At 34.8% G+C, this 18,961-nt stretch overlaps 1 protein-coding gene across 4 annotated transcripts in view; it reads right to left on the bottom strand.

The window, feature by feature from the left end:
* Positions 1–18,961, bottom strand: part of CUL2 (cullin 2) — a 102,077-nt gene that overhangs the window by 45,813 nt on the left and 37,303 nt on the right. For all 4 annotated transcript variants that reach the window (XM_025885849.2, XM_025885848.2, XM_025885850.2 and 1 more), the window contains exons 5-6: positions 14,397–14,502; positions 8,867–8,949 (exon numbers count right to left, since the gene is read on the bottom strand). In XM_025885849.2, coding sequence (XP_025741634.1) covers positions 8,867–8,949; positions 14,397–14,502 — 189 coding nt within the window. The remainder of the gene's footprint in view (positions 1–8,866; positions 8,950–14,396; positions 14,503–18,961) is intronic.

Here is an 18,961-nt window from a genome sequence, read left to right as displayed (position 1 = left end):
TGATCACCCCATGAACATTAAAGAGGGCACGTGATGTAATGAGCACTGGGTGTTATAGAAGACTGATGAGTCACTGAACTCTTCCTCTGAAACTAGTAATACAATATATGTTAATTAACTGAATTTAAATAAATTTAAAAAAATGATCACTCCAGTTTTATACACTCTTTCACTCAAAAGAAAAAGAGGGAATAGCCCCTAATCCATCCTACAAGGATGAGCCTGATACCAAACCCAAAGACATTATGAGAAAGAATATTTATAGGCCCATGAATGGATATAGATTCAAAATTCTAAATAAAATATTATTTAGCAAATCAAATGCAAAAGTGTTATAAAAATTATTACAGACAACAACCAACCTGGGTTTTATTCTAGTTATATAAGGATAGTTTAATATTAAAAAATCCATAAATGTAACCTACCATACTAACAGATTAATAGAAAAAAACCATGATCACTCAATACAAACAGAAATCATTTTATAAAATTCAATACCAAATTCAAATTAATTTCATCATTCTGATAAAGAGTATCTAATAAAAAAACTAGAGGAAGCATCATTTTAACAGAGGAAATGGTACATGTGTAACCTTTAAAATGAGGAAAGAGACAAAAGATGCTCATTATCCATCACTCCTATTCAACACTGCTGTGGAGGTCCTGGTCATTGAGGTGTGTGTGTGTGCACAGCAAGTGTATGTGCCCACACACAAAAAGGAAACATAACTATCATTTACAGATTATGACAGCTTACATACATAGCACAAAAATAACCACAAATTTTTAGAAATGACATTTTTTTTTCTTGGAGAAGAAGCTAGAAATGATGGAATTTAACAAAGTGGCTGAATTTAAGATTTATATATTAAGAGTACTGTATTTCAATACACTAGCAGAAAACAAATAGAATGGAAAATTATACAAACTTTTTGTATCAGTATCAGAGAATATGAAGTATCTTGAAACAAATCAAACAAAAAGAATGAAGAACCTTTACAAATAAATTTATAAAAATTTTTTTCCATTTGTCACTTAATTCTTGCCTTTGTTTATGATTATATAACAGAGAGAGGATGCTAAAATCATGACTGCTTTGCTGCTGAGTTACAATTTCAGAATAAATAAAAACTTTTCCAATTCAACAAATATTAAGCATAGAGACTTATTTCAGATTACAATTTGCCAAATGATTCTCTTGGGGATAAAGAAGTCCACCATGTAAATTCTAAGGCAGTAATTCTGATCCTATGAATCCATAAACCTTCTAAAAAGTATGTAAAGTTTTATGTGCATATGTATATTCAGTATCTTTATGGGGGGGAGGCTCCAGAGCTTGCAGCATCTTCTTAAAGGAATATAAAGATTCCACACAGAAAAAAAACAAATAAAAACCACTGTACTTAAATAAACAAATATTTAGGTAAAACCATCATCAGTAGTTACTTGGGAAGAGAAGAAAGTTGCAGCTAAAAAAAAACAGGGATATTCACATTTTATGTGCCAGTTAAACTTAAAAAATTTATTTTTTAATTTTGAAATAATTATAGATTCACAGGAAGTTGCAAACATAATGTAGAGTGGTCCTGAAAACAGTCATCTGGTTTTCTCCAGTGGTAACAACTTACGTAATTATGATACAACATCAATCACAAGAAATCAACATTGATTCAACCTACAGACCTTATTCAGATTTTTGACCTTATTCAGTTTTTACGCGCAATTATTTGTGTTTGTATATATGTAATTCTATGCAATTTTATCACATATCCAGATTCATGTTACTGCCACTATATTCAAGATATACAACTACTTTATCACCATAAAGCAACTAACTCCCTCATACTACCACTTTATAGTCTCACAACCACCACTAATCTGTTCTAATTTTTAAGAAAAATATATTTTAAGTATTCTTAATCCTTATGTAAACTCCCCGAGTGCAAGTACATATGTATGTGTGTATATGTAATATATATGAGTGTAGATATATACATATGCACATCCATATAAATGCATGTACACACATGTATATGTGCACACATACAATCTTAAATGCATGGAGAATTTCTATTAGAAAATACTTTAAATCCTTAATAGTGGTTTGCTTCAATTAACAGAACTGAAGGCATCAGGGGAAAAGTGAAAGTCTTTTAATTTCTCTTTTTAACCTTCTTTACATTTTTAAATGTGTACAATCAACATATTTTACTTTTATAATTTTTTTGTAGAAAGTTAATGCTTTTAAACATCCCTTGTGTAAGGCTGATTTTCAGTGGCCAGACTTGTGAAACCATGTTCACAATAATGCCCTTTAGAAACTTGTAGAAAACATCTAGGAACCTAGGGATGATTACAGGGGAAGGAAATTGTGAATAAGTTGACAGGAAATCAAACTTGTAATATGCTCTGCTAGATCTGAAAAGATTTTATTCTGTAAGTTTCCTGCAGCTCTTTCCACAAAGAAGTTGTAGGTACACATAATAAAATACTTCTTTGTTAGCAGCAATGGCAATGAGATGCAACTTCAGCAAACTACTGCTAAGAATATGTAATATATGGGTAAAACCACAGACTCAAGGACCAGAATGACCTAACTTCTGATCCTACCTTCTGATTCTCATTAAGCCATATACTAGATACGTGACCTAAGTTGACTATCCTCTCAAGCCTCATTTTCCCCATTTGTAAAATGAGCCTATGATAATATTCACCATCACATCCCATTATAAGGCTCAGATAAGTTTACCAATGGGGAATACCTACCACAGCCACTTGTCCTTGTAATGGAAGTTATGATATCTGGCCATATTATCTCAAACGACAATGGATAAATAGAATATTAAAGCAATGCAGTGGAAATACCAAAACTGGAAGTTTGTAGGCATGGAGTCTCTTTCCTTAGCTATTTCAAATTCAATAAATCATTTCTACTTACTGAAGTTCAATTTACTTACTTATAAATAAAACTTGCCCTGCCTCCTTTAAGATCAAGTAAAGAACTATGTGTGAAATTACTAGAATATTCAAAGCATTATAAAACTAAAATGTATATAAAAGCTAAAGTACTAGAACTAGGAATGAAAGAAATATTCTGTGAATTTAAAAGATAGGCATAATAGATTTAGAGTTAGCAGAATCCATATTTGAATCCCTGGAATTAAGAAGATAGGGGCTGGACTCAAATCAGCTGTGTTAGAGTACCACCACTGACATCTTCATTTGTAAAAACCGGAATGCAAGTAGTATCAACATCCCAGAGTTAGGAGGATTAAATGGGATAATGCAAGTAAAGCTTTTAGAACACTTCTTGGCACATAGCTCCCATATTTTATTATTATTGTTGTTGTTGTTATGCCTTAGTTTCCTTAGCTGTAAAATGTGGGACTAAAATGTGGGACAACACCTACTTAATAGAGTACACATGAAAAATAAATGAGGTATTAGTAGAGCATGTCAAATAATACTTTCATGGAAGCTGATTATAACAACAAAATTAAGACAAGTTGGCCTAATATCTCTAACCAAATAATCTCTATGTCTTTTCCAGAATAACCTGTATTGTATTATTTTTTAATTTTTATTATTGTTTTATTACTATTGTACTATTTTTCATATACAGTTAGATTTTCTTTCATTTCTCATTAAATTCATTCTTAACAAGCTAACAATCACACTTAAGAAAATTTACTAGGTTGGGACAAACATTAAAAGAGATTTCAAAAAACTACATTTAGAAAATTAAAACAGTATTTTCTTTTTTTTTTTATAAAACAGTATTTTCAATAAACTTTATCTAAAATAGCTGAATTCCAAGTCAAGAAACAAGTTAATATTTCATAGCAAAATAAATACATTAGAACCTACAAATATTGTTGGGAGTGTTCTTTTAGTTAATTATGGTTTAGTAGAGAAAAGAGAAAGAAAAAGAATTTTCCCACCCTACTCCTTCACTATCCTTTTCTCTCCATCTCCCTATCTTTGGAAAAAAATGGAATCATTAAAAGGGTGAGTGACAGTTTTTTAAAACAAAGTTACTAATTGCTACCATCTACTTTCTACTATTTAGCATTAACATTAAATTCTAAAATATTCCCTTATCCTCTTTGGCGGCTTGTTTTTTGTTTGTTTATTTGTTTGGTTTTTTTTTAATGTCCTATGAAGAGCCCATAGAAGGAATAATGCTTTCCTTTTCTTTCCCCTCACATAAAAAAACTCATATTTGGGTATTCTTAAAGAAAGCATTTTCAGACGGAGTAGCCATCATCACACTGCAATTCACTGGTCTAGATAATTCCTACAACATCAGTTCCAGTAAAATGAAATTTATTATACACACATCTGTATGACTGACTTTTAGTGCTTCTGATTCCCCAAAACTGAAGTCTAGTAAGAATTTTTTAGGCCAGGGGCGCCTGGGTGGCTCAGTCGGTTGAGCGTCTGCCTTCGGCTCAGGTCATGATCCCAGGGTTCTGGGATCGAACCCTGCATTAGGCTCCCTGCTCTGCGGGAAGCCTGCTTCTCCTTCTCCCACTCCCCCTGCTTGTGTTCCCTCTCTCGCTGTCTCTCTCTATCAAATAAATAAATAAAATCTTAAAAAAAAAAAAAAAAGAATTTTTTAGGCCAGAGCTGACCCAAGGATCTTCTATTCTGGACTCCACAGGAAAACTTACTCTCTTAAATTCTATTCACACAGCAGCTAGGTAAAGAGTCCACCATGCTGGCCCATGAGTAGAGTGGGAAGCCATTTTCCTACAAACTAACCTCACATATAGACAAGTTATGAATTTAACACTGGGGCTAAGAGGTAACCAACTACCTAGAAAAATTTGTGTTCTCAAATAGGTATGTTATCCTTTCAAGATTTAAACTGAGAGAATATTCAGTTCAATATTCAATATTCAGTTCAATTCAGCTATGCTCTGGAAGATCCAAGAGGTATCAGGCTTGCAACAACAAATGACAGGTCAATTCATGGAAATCAATGAGAACGAAAACACATCGGTCCAAAACCTATGGGATATTGCAAAGGCAGTCCTAAGGGGGAAATACCCATCCAAGCCTCACTCAAAAAAACCAGAAAAACCCCGAATTCACCAGCTAACTTTACACCTTAAAGAACTAGAGAAAAAGCAACAAATGATGCCTAAGCCACGCATTAGAAGAGAAATTAAGATTAGGGCAGAGATCAATGAATTAGAAACCAGAAACACAGTAGATCAGATCAACGAAACTTAGAAGCTAGTTCTTTGAAAGAATTGGTAAGATCGATAAACCACTGGCCAGACTTATCCAAAAGAAATGAGAAAGGACCCAAATTAATAAAATTATGAATGAAAGGGGAGAGATCACGACTAACACCAAGGAAATAGAAACAATTATTAGAAATTATTATCAACAACTATATGCCAAGAAATCGAGCAACCTGGATGAAATGTATGCCTTTCTGGAAACCTATAAATTCCCAAGACTGAAACAGGAAGAAACTGACAACCTGAATAGGCCAATAACCAGTAACAAAATTGAAGCAGTGATCAAAAACCTCCCAAAAAACAAGAGTCCGGGGCCTGACGGATTACCGGGGGAATTCTACCAAACATTCAAAGAAGAAATAATACCTATTCTCCTGAAGCTGTTTCAAAAAGCAGAAACAGAAGGAAAGCTTCCATACTCATTTTTGAGGCCAGCATTACCTTAATCCCTAAACCAGGCAAAGACTCCATCAAAAAGGAGAATTTCACACCGATATCCCTGATGAATATGGATTCCAAAATCCTCAACAAAATCCTAGCTAGTAAGATCCAACAATACATTAAAAGGATCATCCACCACAACCAAGTGGGATTTATCCCCGGGATGCAAGGGTGGTTCAACATTCGCAAATCAATCAATGTGACAGAACACATTAGTAAGAAGAGAGAGAAGAACCATATGGTCCTCTCAATTGATGCAGAAAAAAATATATGACAAAATACAGCATCCTTTCCTGATTAAAACTCTTCAGAGTATAGGGATAGAGGGAACATTCCTCAAGTTCATAAAATCCATCTATGAAAAACCCACAGCGAATATCATCCTCAATGGCGAAAAGCTGAGTGCCTTTCCCTTAAGATCAGGAACACAACAAAGATGCCCACTCTCGCCACTACTGTTCAACGTAGTACTAGAAATCCTATCAACAGCAATCAGACAACAAAAAGAAATAAAAGGTATTCAAATTGGCAAAGAAGTCAAACTTTCTCTCTTCACAGATGACATGATACTTTATGTGGAAAATCCAAAAGACTCCACCCCCAAATTACTAGAACTCATACAGCAATTCACTCATGTGGCAGGATACAAAATCAATGCACAGAAATCTGTTGCTTTCTTACACACTAACAACACAACTGTAGAAAGAGAAATTAAAAGAAATGATTCCATTTACAACAGCACCAAAAACCATAAGATACCTTGGAATAAACCTAACCAAAGAAGCAAAGGATCTATACTCTAGGAACTACAGAACACTCATGAAAGAAACTGAAGAAGACACAAAAAGATGGAAAAACATTTCACGCTCATGGATCAGAAGAATAAACACTGTTAAAATGTCTACGCTACCCAGAACAATCTATACTATACCTTCAATGCCATCCCGATCAAATTTCCAATGACATTTTTTGAAGTGCTGGAACAAACAATCCTAAAATTTGTATGGAATCAGAAAAGACCCCGAATCACCAAGGAAATGTTGAAAAAGAAAAACAAAGCTGGAGGCATCATGTTGCCTGATTTCAAGCTATATTACAAAGCAGTGATCACCAAGACAACATGGTACTGGCATAAAAACAGACATATAGACCAATGGAACAGAATAGAGAGGCCACATATGGACCCTCAACTCTATGGTCAAATAATCTTCAACAAAGCAGGAAAAAATATGCAATGGAAAAAAGACAGTCTCTTCAATAAATGGTGCTGGGAAAATTGGACAGCCACGTGCAGAAGAAAGAAACTCGACCATTCTCTAACACCATACACAAAGATAAACTCAAAATGGATGAAAGACCTCAATGTGAGACAGGAATCCATCAAAATCCTAGAGGAGAACATAGGCAGTAACCTCTTTGACATCGGCCACAGCAACCTCTTTCAAGATACATCTCCAAAGGCTAGTGAAGCAAAAGCAAAAATGAATTTTTGGGACTTCATCAAGATAAAAAGCTTCTGCACAGCAAAGGAAACAGTCAACAAAACAAAGAGGCGACCCACAGAATGGGAGAAGATATTTGCAAATGACACTAGAGACAAAGCACTGATTTCCAAGATCTATAAAGAACTTCTCAAACTCAACACCCAAAAAACAAATAATCAAGTCCAAAAATGGGCAGAAGACATGAACAGACACTTCTCCAAAGAAGACATACAAATGGCTAACAGACACATGAAAAAATGTTCATCATCATTAGCCATCAGGAAAATTCAAATCAAAACCACATTGAGATACCACCTTACACCAGTTAGAATGGCAAAAATTGACAAGGCAAGAAACAACAAATGTTGGAGAGGTTGTGGAGAAAGGGATACCCTTCTACACTGTTGGTGGGAATGCAAGTTGGTAGAGCCACTTTGGAAAACAGTGTGGAGGTGCCTCAAAAAATTAAAAATAGAGCTACCCTATGACCCAGCAATTGCACTACTGGGTATTTATCCCAAAGACACAGATGTAGTGAAAAGAAGGGCCATATGCACCCCAATGTTCACAGCAGCAATGTCCACAATAGCCAAACTGTGGAAAGAGCCGAGATGCCCTTCAACAGATGAATGGATAAAGAAGATGTGGTCCATATATACAAGGGAATATTACTCAGCCATCAGAAAGGATGAATACCCAACTTTTATATCAACATGGATGGGACTGGAAGAGATTATGCTAAGTGAAATAAGCCAAGCAGAGAAAGTCAATTATCATATGATTTCACTTATTTGTGGAACATTAAGGAATAACATGGAGGACATTAGGAGAAGGAAGGGAAAAATGAAGGGGGGGAAATTGGGAGGGAGAGATGAACCATGAGAGACTATGGACTCTAAGAAACAAACTGAGGGTGTTAGAGGGGAAGGGGCTGGGGCGATGGGCTACCCCGGTAATGGGTATTAAGGAGGGCATGTACTGCATGGAACAGTAGGTGTTATACGAAAACAATGAAGTGTGGACCACTACATCAAAAACTAATGATGTATTGTATGGTGACTAACATAACATAATAAAATAAAATTAAAAAAAAAAAAAGAATTTTTTAGGCCAGAGCTGACCCAAGGATCTTCTATTCTGGACTCCACAGGAAAACTTACTCTCTTAAATTCTATTCACACAGCAATTAGGTAAATTCTATTCACACAGCAATTAGGTGAACTCATGCTGGCCCATGAGTAGAGTGGGAAGCCATTTTCCCACAAACTAAGCTCACATATAGACAAGTTACGAATTTAACACTGGAGCTAAGAGGTAACCAACTACCTAGAAAAATTTGTATTCTTGAATAGGTATGTTATCCTTTCAAGATTTAAACGGAGAGAGTATGTTCAAACAATTCAGCTATGCCCTGGAAGATCCAAGAGGTATCAGGCTTGCAACAACAAATGACAGGTCACTTCCTTCAGGGACTTACTTATTTACTAAGCATATTGGGCTAAAGACCAAAGACCTATCAAAAAAAGATTATAAAACAATTTTAAAATATTGGCATTAAGATGGAAAATGAGGCTTGTTTAAGTAAACCAAGGCCTATGTCTAGTTAACAGCCACACAACTGTACACTATTTGAAACCATTTCAAACAACAAATTAAAATTGATTCAAGAAGACAAATATCAGTACTCACTTTTTTATTTCTCGGAGCAACATTCGGATAAGGATGGTCTGAAGTGGTTCAACCATCAATTTCCTCCACATATCTAATGCTAGCTGCCGGGAAAAATAAAAATTATCAAGGATAAATTACCCAGTACTTGTTTTCAACATTTATTAAAATGTTAAAAGACTTTACACATCAAGTATTTACAACTAATATTTCAAAGGTCAAGTGAAAATTGAATATACATAAAAAAATGAATTTCTAATTTAAATTGAAAATGAGTATCAGATTTGTATAAAGAACAATTAAGGCTTGAATTAATTGAAATTGAATTGAATTCAACTGAATAAACTGAAAATCTTTAAGAAATAATTGATTTGATTTTTATAAACTATAACTTATTGATTGTTAAATGCCTGGTATCACGGAAAGGCTGTATAAATGTCAAGACTAAGAGAAACAAAGGAATTACGTTAAAGTGATTTGGCCGTTGGCTGATTTTTAAAATTACAAAACCTCTCATACAAACATAAAGCATAAGTCAATTAAAAGAATAATAAAATAGAATATCCCTGTATTCACCACCCAGTTTAAGAAACACAACTTCCCCATTAGTGTTGCTCCAAATGTCCTACTTTCCCCTCAGAAGTTACAACCCTGAATTTTGTGTTAAATCATTCCCTTGCCTATAGTTCTAGCAAATGTGTACATATCCCATTTTTTTTAATATTAAGTCCAGTATAGTTAATATACAGTGTTATTTAGTTTCAGGTGTACAATATAGTGATTTAGCAGTTCTATGTATTACTCAGCGCTCATCAAGATAAATGTACTCTTAATCCCCTTCATCTACTTCACCCATCCCCTCACCCACCTCCCCTCTGGTAACCATCAGTTTGTTCTCCATAGTTAAGTCTGTTTATTTTGTTTATGTTTTTTTCTCTGACTGACTTATTTCACTTGGCATTATACTCTCTAGATCTATCCATGTTGTTGTAAATTACAAGATTTCATTCTTTTTTATGGCTGAGTAATATTCCTTTGTATAATACAGACCACATCTTCTTTATCCATACATCTATCAACGGACACCTGGGCTACTTCCATAATTTGGCTATTGTAAATAAGGGCACAATATACACAGGAGTGCATATGTCTTTTTAAATTTGTGTTTTCATTTTCTTTGGGTAAATACCCAGTAGTGGAATTACTAATTATAGGATATTTCTGTTTTTCATTTTTTGAGGAACCACAGTTTTGTTTTCCATAGTCATTGCATCAATTTACATTCCCACCAACAGTGCATGGGGGTTCCCTTCCACATCCTCACCAACACTTGCTAGTTCTTGTCTTTTTGATAATAGCCATTCTGACTAGGGTGAGGTGAGATCTCATTGTGGTTTTGATTTGCATTTCCCTGGTGATTAGTGATTTGAGCATCTCTTCATGTGTCTGTCGGCCATTTGTATCTCTTCTTTGGAAAAATATCTATTCAGGACCTTGGTTCATTTCTTAATTAAATTGTTTGTTTTTTTGATGTTGATTGTGTAAGTTCTTTATGTATTCTGGATATTAATCCCTTATTAGATGCCATTTGCAAATATTTTCTCCCATTCACTGGGTTGCCTTTTTGTCTTGTTGATGGTCTCCTTTGCTGTGCAAAAGCTTTATTTTGGTGTAGTCCCAATAGTTTATTATTGCTTTTGTTTCCCTTGCCTGAGGAAACATATCCATAAATACGTTGCTAAAAACAATGTCCAAGGGAATACTACCTACGTTTTCTTTTAGGCATTAAATTGTTCAGGTCTCATGTTTAGATCTTTAACCCACTTTATTTTTGTGTATGGTATAAGAAAGGGGTTTTTCCATTCATCTGCATGTAGCTGTGCAGTTTTCCCAGCACCATTTATTGAAGAGACTCTTTTCTCTATTGCATATTCTAGCCCCCTTTGTCATAGATTAATTGACCATAGAAGTGTGGGTTTGTATGCATGGGTCTTTTATCCTGTTCCACTGATCTATGTGTCTATTTCTGTTAGTACCATTCTGTTTTGATTACTACAGCTATGTAAGATAGTTTGAAATCTGGGATTATGATACCTTCAGTTTTGTTCTTTCTCAAGATTGCTTTGGCTAGGGGCGCCTGGGTGGCTCAGTCGTTAAGTGTCCGCCTTCGGCTCAGGTCATGATCCCAGGGTCCTGGGATCAAGCCCTGCATTGGGCTCCCTGCTCGGCTGGAAGCCTGCTTCTCCCTCTCCCACTCCCCCTGCTTGTGTTCCCTCTCTCGCTGTGTCTCTGTCAAATAAATAAAATCTTAAAAAAAAAAAAAAAAGGATCGCTTTGGCTATTTGGGGTCTTTGGTGGTTCTATACAAATTTCAGGATTATTTGTTCTAGTTCTGTGAAAAATGCTATTGGTATTTTGATAGGGATTACACTGAATTTGTAGATTATTTTGGTAAATCCTTGTGGTTTTAACTGGCATCTTCTTGTGTGAGGCTGGGCATCTTTTTGTATGTTTATTGTACATCTTAGTTTTTTTCTGTGAAATGCCAATTCATCTCTTTTGCCCACTATTCCATAGTATTTATCTTGTTCTTAATAAAAACTAGAAGTTTTTTATATATTGTAGAAATTAATCCCTTGACAGTTTTATATATTGCAGTCATAGTTTGTGACTTAACTTTTGAGTTCCTTTAGTGTTTTTTAGTAAAAATAGATTATACTTTAATGTCTCAAAGTTATCCATCTTTTCCTTTATTGTTTGTATTTTTCTTGTCTTTTAAGAGCTTTCTTACTCTAATGTCAGGGATATGTGTGCTCTTTTATTGCCATCCAAAAGTTTTCAAGTCTTGCTTTTCATATTTAAACTCCAATGTATTTTTCCCATAAAGAGTACAAATTATTCCAGTATCAAAAATTGATTGCTCCTCTGTTGCCAATATAATTGCATCTACACAGCCATTATTCTGGTTTTAGCCCCTCTATTCTATTTCCCTGGGGTAACTTTATCCTATTTCAAATAAGTAAAAGCATCCGCCATCCCACAAGGACCATTCTTCAAGTTTCCCCTTATTTTTTGCTTTTTAAATAGCACAAACAGGGAAAAAGGGTGATAAAGAAAATGAGATGTTATAAGCTATGATAGGAGAACAAACTATGAAGCCTTTTGAAAGCAAGCTGGAGGAGCTATCAAAATTCAGGGTGTGCTTAAGACCCAGAAAATCCACTTTCAGGTACCCACTCTAAGAAAATGTCTGCTTGTGTACAAAGAGATAAATACATAAATGTTAACTCCCTAAGTGTAAGATCTGTGTCTACTTTGTTCACTACTCTATTCTTAGTATATACAAAAGTGCCTGGCACACAGAGGGGTTCAAAAAATTTTTAATAAATGAATAAATGAACAATGATATTCACAGCAGAATTGTTCAAAGCAACAAAGAACTAAAAACTAGGTAGAATAGTTTAATAAATGATTAATAAATTATTCTATATCCCTATTATAGAATACTGAGCTCTCACAAAAATAAACTTATGTGCAAAGAACTAGACACATTAACCAAAAAACAAGCAAGAAATACAAGCTGCAAGATATATGGTATGCTATCATTATGTGTACATACGATACCATTAATGTTTAAAATACAAAATTAAACCATCATGTGCATAGTGTAAGTATTTATATGCAAATGCACAGGTAAAAGTCAGGAAAGACATATTGTTTAGGGTGACTTCCTCTGGGAGGAAGAGTGAGCTTGATGGTATTGGTGATAAGGGACAATTATTAAAATACTCACTAATAGTCCTACGAACTAAAGCAACTACTATTTCCCACTAATCTGTTACTCTACATCCTTTTCCCCCTACAGTTTTATTCCTATTAAACATATAATGTGTCTAAATTTTTTCATGAAATATTTTCCCCTTTATTAAAGTTTCTATGAACTGTTTTCTACTACTAATTTATCTCTTTGCCTTCATAACAAAATCTTACTGTACATACTCATCTATGTATGGTTTTTACTGTTGGATATTAGACATTTAGATGGTCTATCTGTTGGTCATCCTTATTAACAATAATTATTTATTTTGGTGTAGTCCCAATAGTTTATTATTGCTTTTTAGGCATTAATTAAATTGTTCAGGTCTCGTGTTTAGATTTTTAACCCACTTTAAGTTTATTTTTGTGTATGGTATAAGAAAGGGGTTGTTCAATAATATTTCATTTTTAAAGATTTTATTTATTTATTTATTTGACACAGAGAGAGAGTATGAGTATAATAAGCAGGGGGGGCAGCAGGCAGGGGGAGACAGAGAAGCAGGCTCCCTGCTGAGCAGGGAGCCAGATGCGGGGCTCAATCCCAGGATCCTGGGATCATGACCTGAGCTGAAGGCAGACGCTTAATGACTGAGCCACCCAGGCGCCCCACAAGGAACACTTTTAAATATTTAAACTTTTTTCCTGTTATTTATTATTTTCACAGTACAGATTACCAGACATGGGATTATCTGGTTAACAGATATTGCACATTTTAAAGTCTACTGAAAGACAATGACAAATTTCTTTCCAAAAGGATTATTCTAAATAAAATTTCTACTAATGCTGCATCTTAGCTGTTTACTTTTTTCATTAACACTCACCACAATTTCACATTAATTTCTATACTTATTTGGCATTGCTTCCCCATGAGGACAGAGACCTTCTGTTTGTTCACCATTGTATCACCAGTACCTGGCTACTCAATAAATACATATTACATGAATAAACAAACATTGTACTAGAGTATTTCTTTCACAGTGAATATATGCTTTATGTAATTTTCCACATTTAAATTTGTACTGTACCTCAAGAATCTGAAAGAACTACTTGACCTCCACACTTCATTGTTTTACTCTGAACTTCTTTAACTACTTTTTAAAGTTAAATTTGTTATATCCATAAATCTGTATTTCCTCTCTTTTAGGATCTTTTAAGCCTATGACCTTTGCACTTTATTTTTTTTATAGAGAAGGAGCATGCATGCACGTTAGGTGGGGGTAGGGGCCGAAGGAGAGGGAGCGAGAGAAAGAATCCTATGCAGGCTCCACACCCAGCACAGAGCCTGACACAGAGCTCAACCCCACAACCCTGAGATCATGACCTAAGCTGAAATCAAGAGTCAGATGCTCAACTAACTGAGTCACCCAGGCACCTTGACTTTTGCACTTTTTAACTACAAGAATCTCAAGAGTATTTTCTAAATACTCTTACAAAGTATTTTCCAAAAGACTTTTTGTGAGCTTTTTCACACAGTGGAACTATTAACCTGTCATTTATTCATCCATCAACTTAATTATTAAAATAATACTAATCATATCTCTTCTGTTCTCATCTATATGAAGATTCTTAGGAAATCATTGCAGTGTTTTATTAACTTAACATTTAAGATGTTTTAAATCTTGACAATGTTAAGATAGTCAACATGGTGTCCTTAAAAAAAAGGACAGTGAATCAAATTCCCTCAATATATACAAAAACACTCTCATGTTTGCCAGTCATTTAAAGAATTTCCTACCTCTCCTATTTCCATAAGTGGTTCATTCATATCTACACCACCATAGCCATACTGAAGGTCAGCTTCTGTCAATTTATTCTTTTTAATAAACTGGGTGTTGAGATACCTGAAAAACAAATACAGTACCATTGGACACTATGTTAAAATCAGTAGGAAAACAAATAACTTGCAACTTGAAAATAATAATTTTAGGGTTATAAATCAACTACAGAAGAGTGTGGCAATATATCCAAAGAAATTCTGCAGAAGTTAGAAATATAATTTAAAAGGATCAAAGGTATCAGCCGAAGGCTTTAAGAGTGAAAGAATAACCTCTAGAGTAGGGAGAAAAAAACCCTATTACCTCAGTCTCACTTTAAAAAACTCAAGGGTTTTGCTCTAAAAATTTCCAATACTCATACAGCCCAACAGCTCCTACCTAAGGAGCTTCTACAATCCTTCTACAATTTGCTCATTCCCAGGTTCTTCTTAGAAAGTCAGGATAAGTTCACTGTGCAAAGAATTAAACCAAAAAATAGTTAAAAGATAAAACTCAGGTCAGTCCTTCAATTTATATCTATCACCAGGAAAAGATGTAACTTTTCATTTTTAAACAACAAAAAGAGATCAAATTAGTAGGTAAGAAAATGAAATAGACTATTATAGACAGTAAGAAGTATGGGCAAAACTGAGAAACGTAAGATCACTTTGTCTACCAGAAGAAAACAGCTTTATAATGTTTCAACATATTCTAAGACTAGTAACTGTAATGAACTCTACAAATTACTAAGATGAATACAGATTTCTTTAAAGTAAATAAAATGTGTAGAAAGGGCTCAAAATGTTCTAGCACTCACTTTTCACAATCTTAGATTTCAATATAATTCCTATAATGCTCACCACCTAAAAGTACTCACTTGAAAGGCTCTGCCATGTGTAACTAGCTATAGACAACACGAATAGGCAATAGCCACGAAATCTCTATAGTAAAACACACACTTTCTAGTGTTCACTGCATCAAAATGAAAAGTCCACTTCACGTTTACAAATGAAACTGAAAACAAAGACAACAAAAATTTCAACTGCATAACTCCACCAACAACTCTAGGAGACAATGAAAAACACAATTCCTGGAATTAACTCCAAAGCTGTATAGATACAACCATTTACAAAAGTTGCACTCCCACACTAACTACAAGCCTCTAGACTCCAAGGCTTAAAACCTTGGTGCTCTCTTTGACATTTAAGTCTCCTCTACCCACATGTTAAAATGTCCTATTATATTTTTCTTCAAAATGCCATTTCACCCTTCCTTCCATTCTCTCTAGTAGTATAACCTCCTAATTTCATGCTGGCTTTTCAACCATGCCTTCCAACTGAAGAAAAGGTAATAGGACTGAAAGAGACAGAAGAAAGAGGTAGAGAGAGAACATCTGGGATATATGGCCTGAAATAGGGATATATAAAGTGGAGAGATCTTTTAACCTCTGGCCCCTGTCATCAGGCTCAAACACACTTCTCTCAGGCCTGATCTGATACCAATCCAAATGAACTTTAACTTCCCATCCCATTAAAGTAATCACACGCAACTGTTTTATATTTTTCACGGTACTTACTACTTTGTGAAATAATTCAATTCTTTTATTTGCTTACTTACTCTGTACATGTGTTGCCTCTCTAAAATGTAGGAACTACAAAGCAAGGACCCTGCTTACACAGCATCCAGAACCCGCGGCAGGTAAATATGAAGTCCTCAAAAAATACCTCCTTGATGAACGACTGAATACATAAATGGACAGCATTCCCAGACAGCAGGGAGAGCAAAAGCTAGTATTAGATTACAAACTTAGAAAAGCAGCCTGGAGCCAGATCATAAAAGCCACAAACGCCAGGAAATAAAAGTAATCACTAACATTTACTGAGCTCGTGTCATGTGTCAGGCATACCCCTAAGCGTTTTAGGCGGCCGAATACTATGAAGTAGGTATATGTGGTACTACTACGACCCTCCTTTTATATGTACGAAAACTGCAGCTTAGCTTAAAGAACTCGCCAAGGGTCAATCTGCTAGTGGGTGACAGAGCGGGCACAGAAATTTCACAAGCTCTCCCTCTCTCGTTCAGCAAGTATTGACCAAGTATGGGCTCCAAATCAGGCAGTGTGCCAGGCCCCAGGGACAGAAAGATGAAAAACAAAAATGTGGGTTTCCCGCACAGAGTTTACACATCTGGTAGAATATACAAACATAAACAAATGCAATATTTCAACAGTAACATGTGCTCCCTGAGTAGTGGGAATTTAATTGTCATATCTTTACCATTTATATGTGCCTTCCTATAGGGATCCTTTGCACCAAACCAGTTTCTTTTTTGGTCTGTGGTACCATGGCCATCCCAGTAATCCCACTAAAAGATTAGAAACATTTATCTCTCATCCTTCCCTTTTACTACTTTAATCAGCTGCTCTTCACGTCCTCCTAAACTACTCATCATCCTCTCCCATTACTTTCCTTCTCTCTTCCAATGCCTTTTGTTTAATCTCTGCTTCGATCATGTGCAACACTCCCATGACTGGTCTTTATTTCCTGTTTCTGCCATCTCTAATTCATCTAAAAATTACTCACCTATTCAGAATACTAAGTAGCTCCTTTATACCTATAGAGTAAGTATAAACTTCTTAGGATAGCGGTTTGTTAATGCTGAACAACCAGCTGCTAGATCTGCAGAGATCTGGAATCACTATTCTGTTTCAAAGATCTGTATGTATATTCTTGAGCCAGCATACTGCTTTAGTGGAGCTTTATGTTTTATATCTGATAGGACAAGTCACTATTCTCTTTACCTCATGGAAAGAACTTGAACTTACGTTAACTGTATCTTTCTCATTCCAGATTTCTACTCCTGATGTTAAGTTTAAGCCTGATAGACAAGCTTTTAAAATAATTTAAAGATATAACTTAAAATGTAAACAGTGCAATTTTTCATTTTGATGTGGATACAATTCTTAATTTCTAAGTCATTAGAGTATTTTACAGTCAATTTTATTCATCACACATTTGTTTTTAAATAAAGACATATGTTCTAGGAAATCATAAAAGAATCAGGTCCCAATAATTTCTTAAAATATTTTATACTCTACCACACAGGCAATACCTGGCTGTTCTGCTCACATATAATGCAATAGTTTTTATAATTTTTATAATGTTTTTATAATTTATTTCAGCAACAAAGTGTTTCATAAGTATCCTTTGCTTTCCTGGAATATTAGCACTGACACAATTAAAAATAGTACTTGACAATAATGACTAGCGAAAATTTTGAAGCCTCCAAGAAACCAAGCACTTCAATCTGTCTTAGGAAATTCCATTACAAAAATTGTTCTCATGCTAATACCTACTGGATTTCAAGAGTTGTTAGTTCTCCAGCTAATATCTTACGTACTCCACTTCAAGAGCCAGCAGGGTCTAAAGAGATATGTAGTACTGGGAAACGTGACGCAGGAATATCATTATTTTCTTTAAAGTAGAATCCTTAAATTACCTATGCTAATGCATATCCATCTTATAAATCAATCAGAATAAAGAAGAGGGTAGAAATTACTTCATAAAAATATTAAAAAATACTTTTAAAACAAAATTGAATCTTTCCTTTCTATTTCTTTACACAGATTTCCTTACAGAGTATGACTAAAAATGATTAGCTAGCCTGGATAACCTCAGTACCCCACAATTAAAAACTACCATTAAGCAGTTTTCATCTAATTATTGCCAACTATATCCTCTATGAAAAGGATTTTACCATCTATTCTACCAATATAATTAAATAAATGATGATCAGCCACATGATGCCAACATCACAGTGGTCAAATAAAATTCTCTATAAGTGAATCCCATGAGCCATTAGTTCTAAGTCTTTGCTACAGAGAGTGGAAGGTTACTACGTGATTTCAGAGAGTGATCAGATTTGCATGTTAGAAAAAAATAACATGAGTTCAATAAATAGAATAAATCTGAAATAAAAGGCCAGAAGACTGGTTATAGGGACTTTAATAGTTCAGGTGAGAAATGATAAAAAGCTTGCAATGCAAAGGAAATAATGAATTTAAGAGACGTGTGAAGGACCTGACCCATAGGGATCAGGTAGAGAGGACAACTGTAAGTGAAGAAAGGATAACTGAGACTTCCGGCATCTATGTCTGGATGTACAGTATTACTACCAATTAAAATTGGTAATACTGGGGTGCCTGCGTGGCTCAATTGGTTAAGTGTCTGACTCTTGATCTCAGCTTGGGTCTGAATCTCAGGGTCGTGAGTTCAAGCCTTGCACTGGACTCCATGCTGGGCATGGAACCTACTTAAAAAAATAAATAAATAAATAAATAAAAATAATACTGGGGATAGTGTGTATGTAAAAGATAACAAGCTCAGTTTTGAAATCTGCAGTACTACAATGTACCCATGGAATACCCTGAAGGTATAGGCAGGCTAGGTAAAAAAATACTCCTCTGAAACTTAGACCACCTGGGATAAACACGTATTTTGGTGGTTAGCAACATATAGGTTGTAGCTAAAACTAGGAGTAACTGAAA

Source organism: Callorhinus ursinus, unplaced genomic scaffold, assembly GCF_003265705.2.
Source record: "Callorhinus ursinus isolate GAN/ISIS: 27379988/994484 unplaced genomic scaffold, GSC_fseal_2.0 scaffold62, whole genome shotgun sequence".
NCBI lineage: Eukaryota > Metazoa > Chordata > Mammalia > Carnivora > Otariidae > Callorhinus > Callorhinus ursinus.
This window is presented reverse-complemented; position numbering and strand designations above follow the sequence as displayed.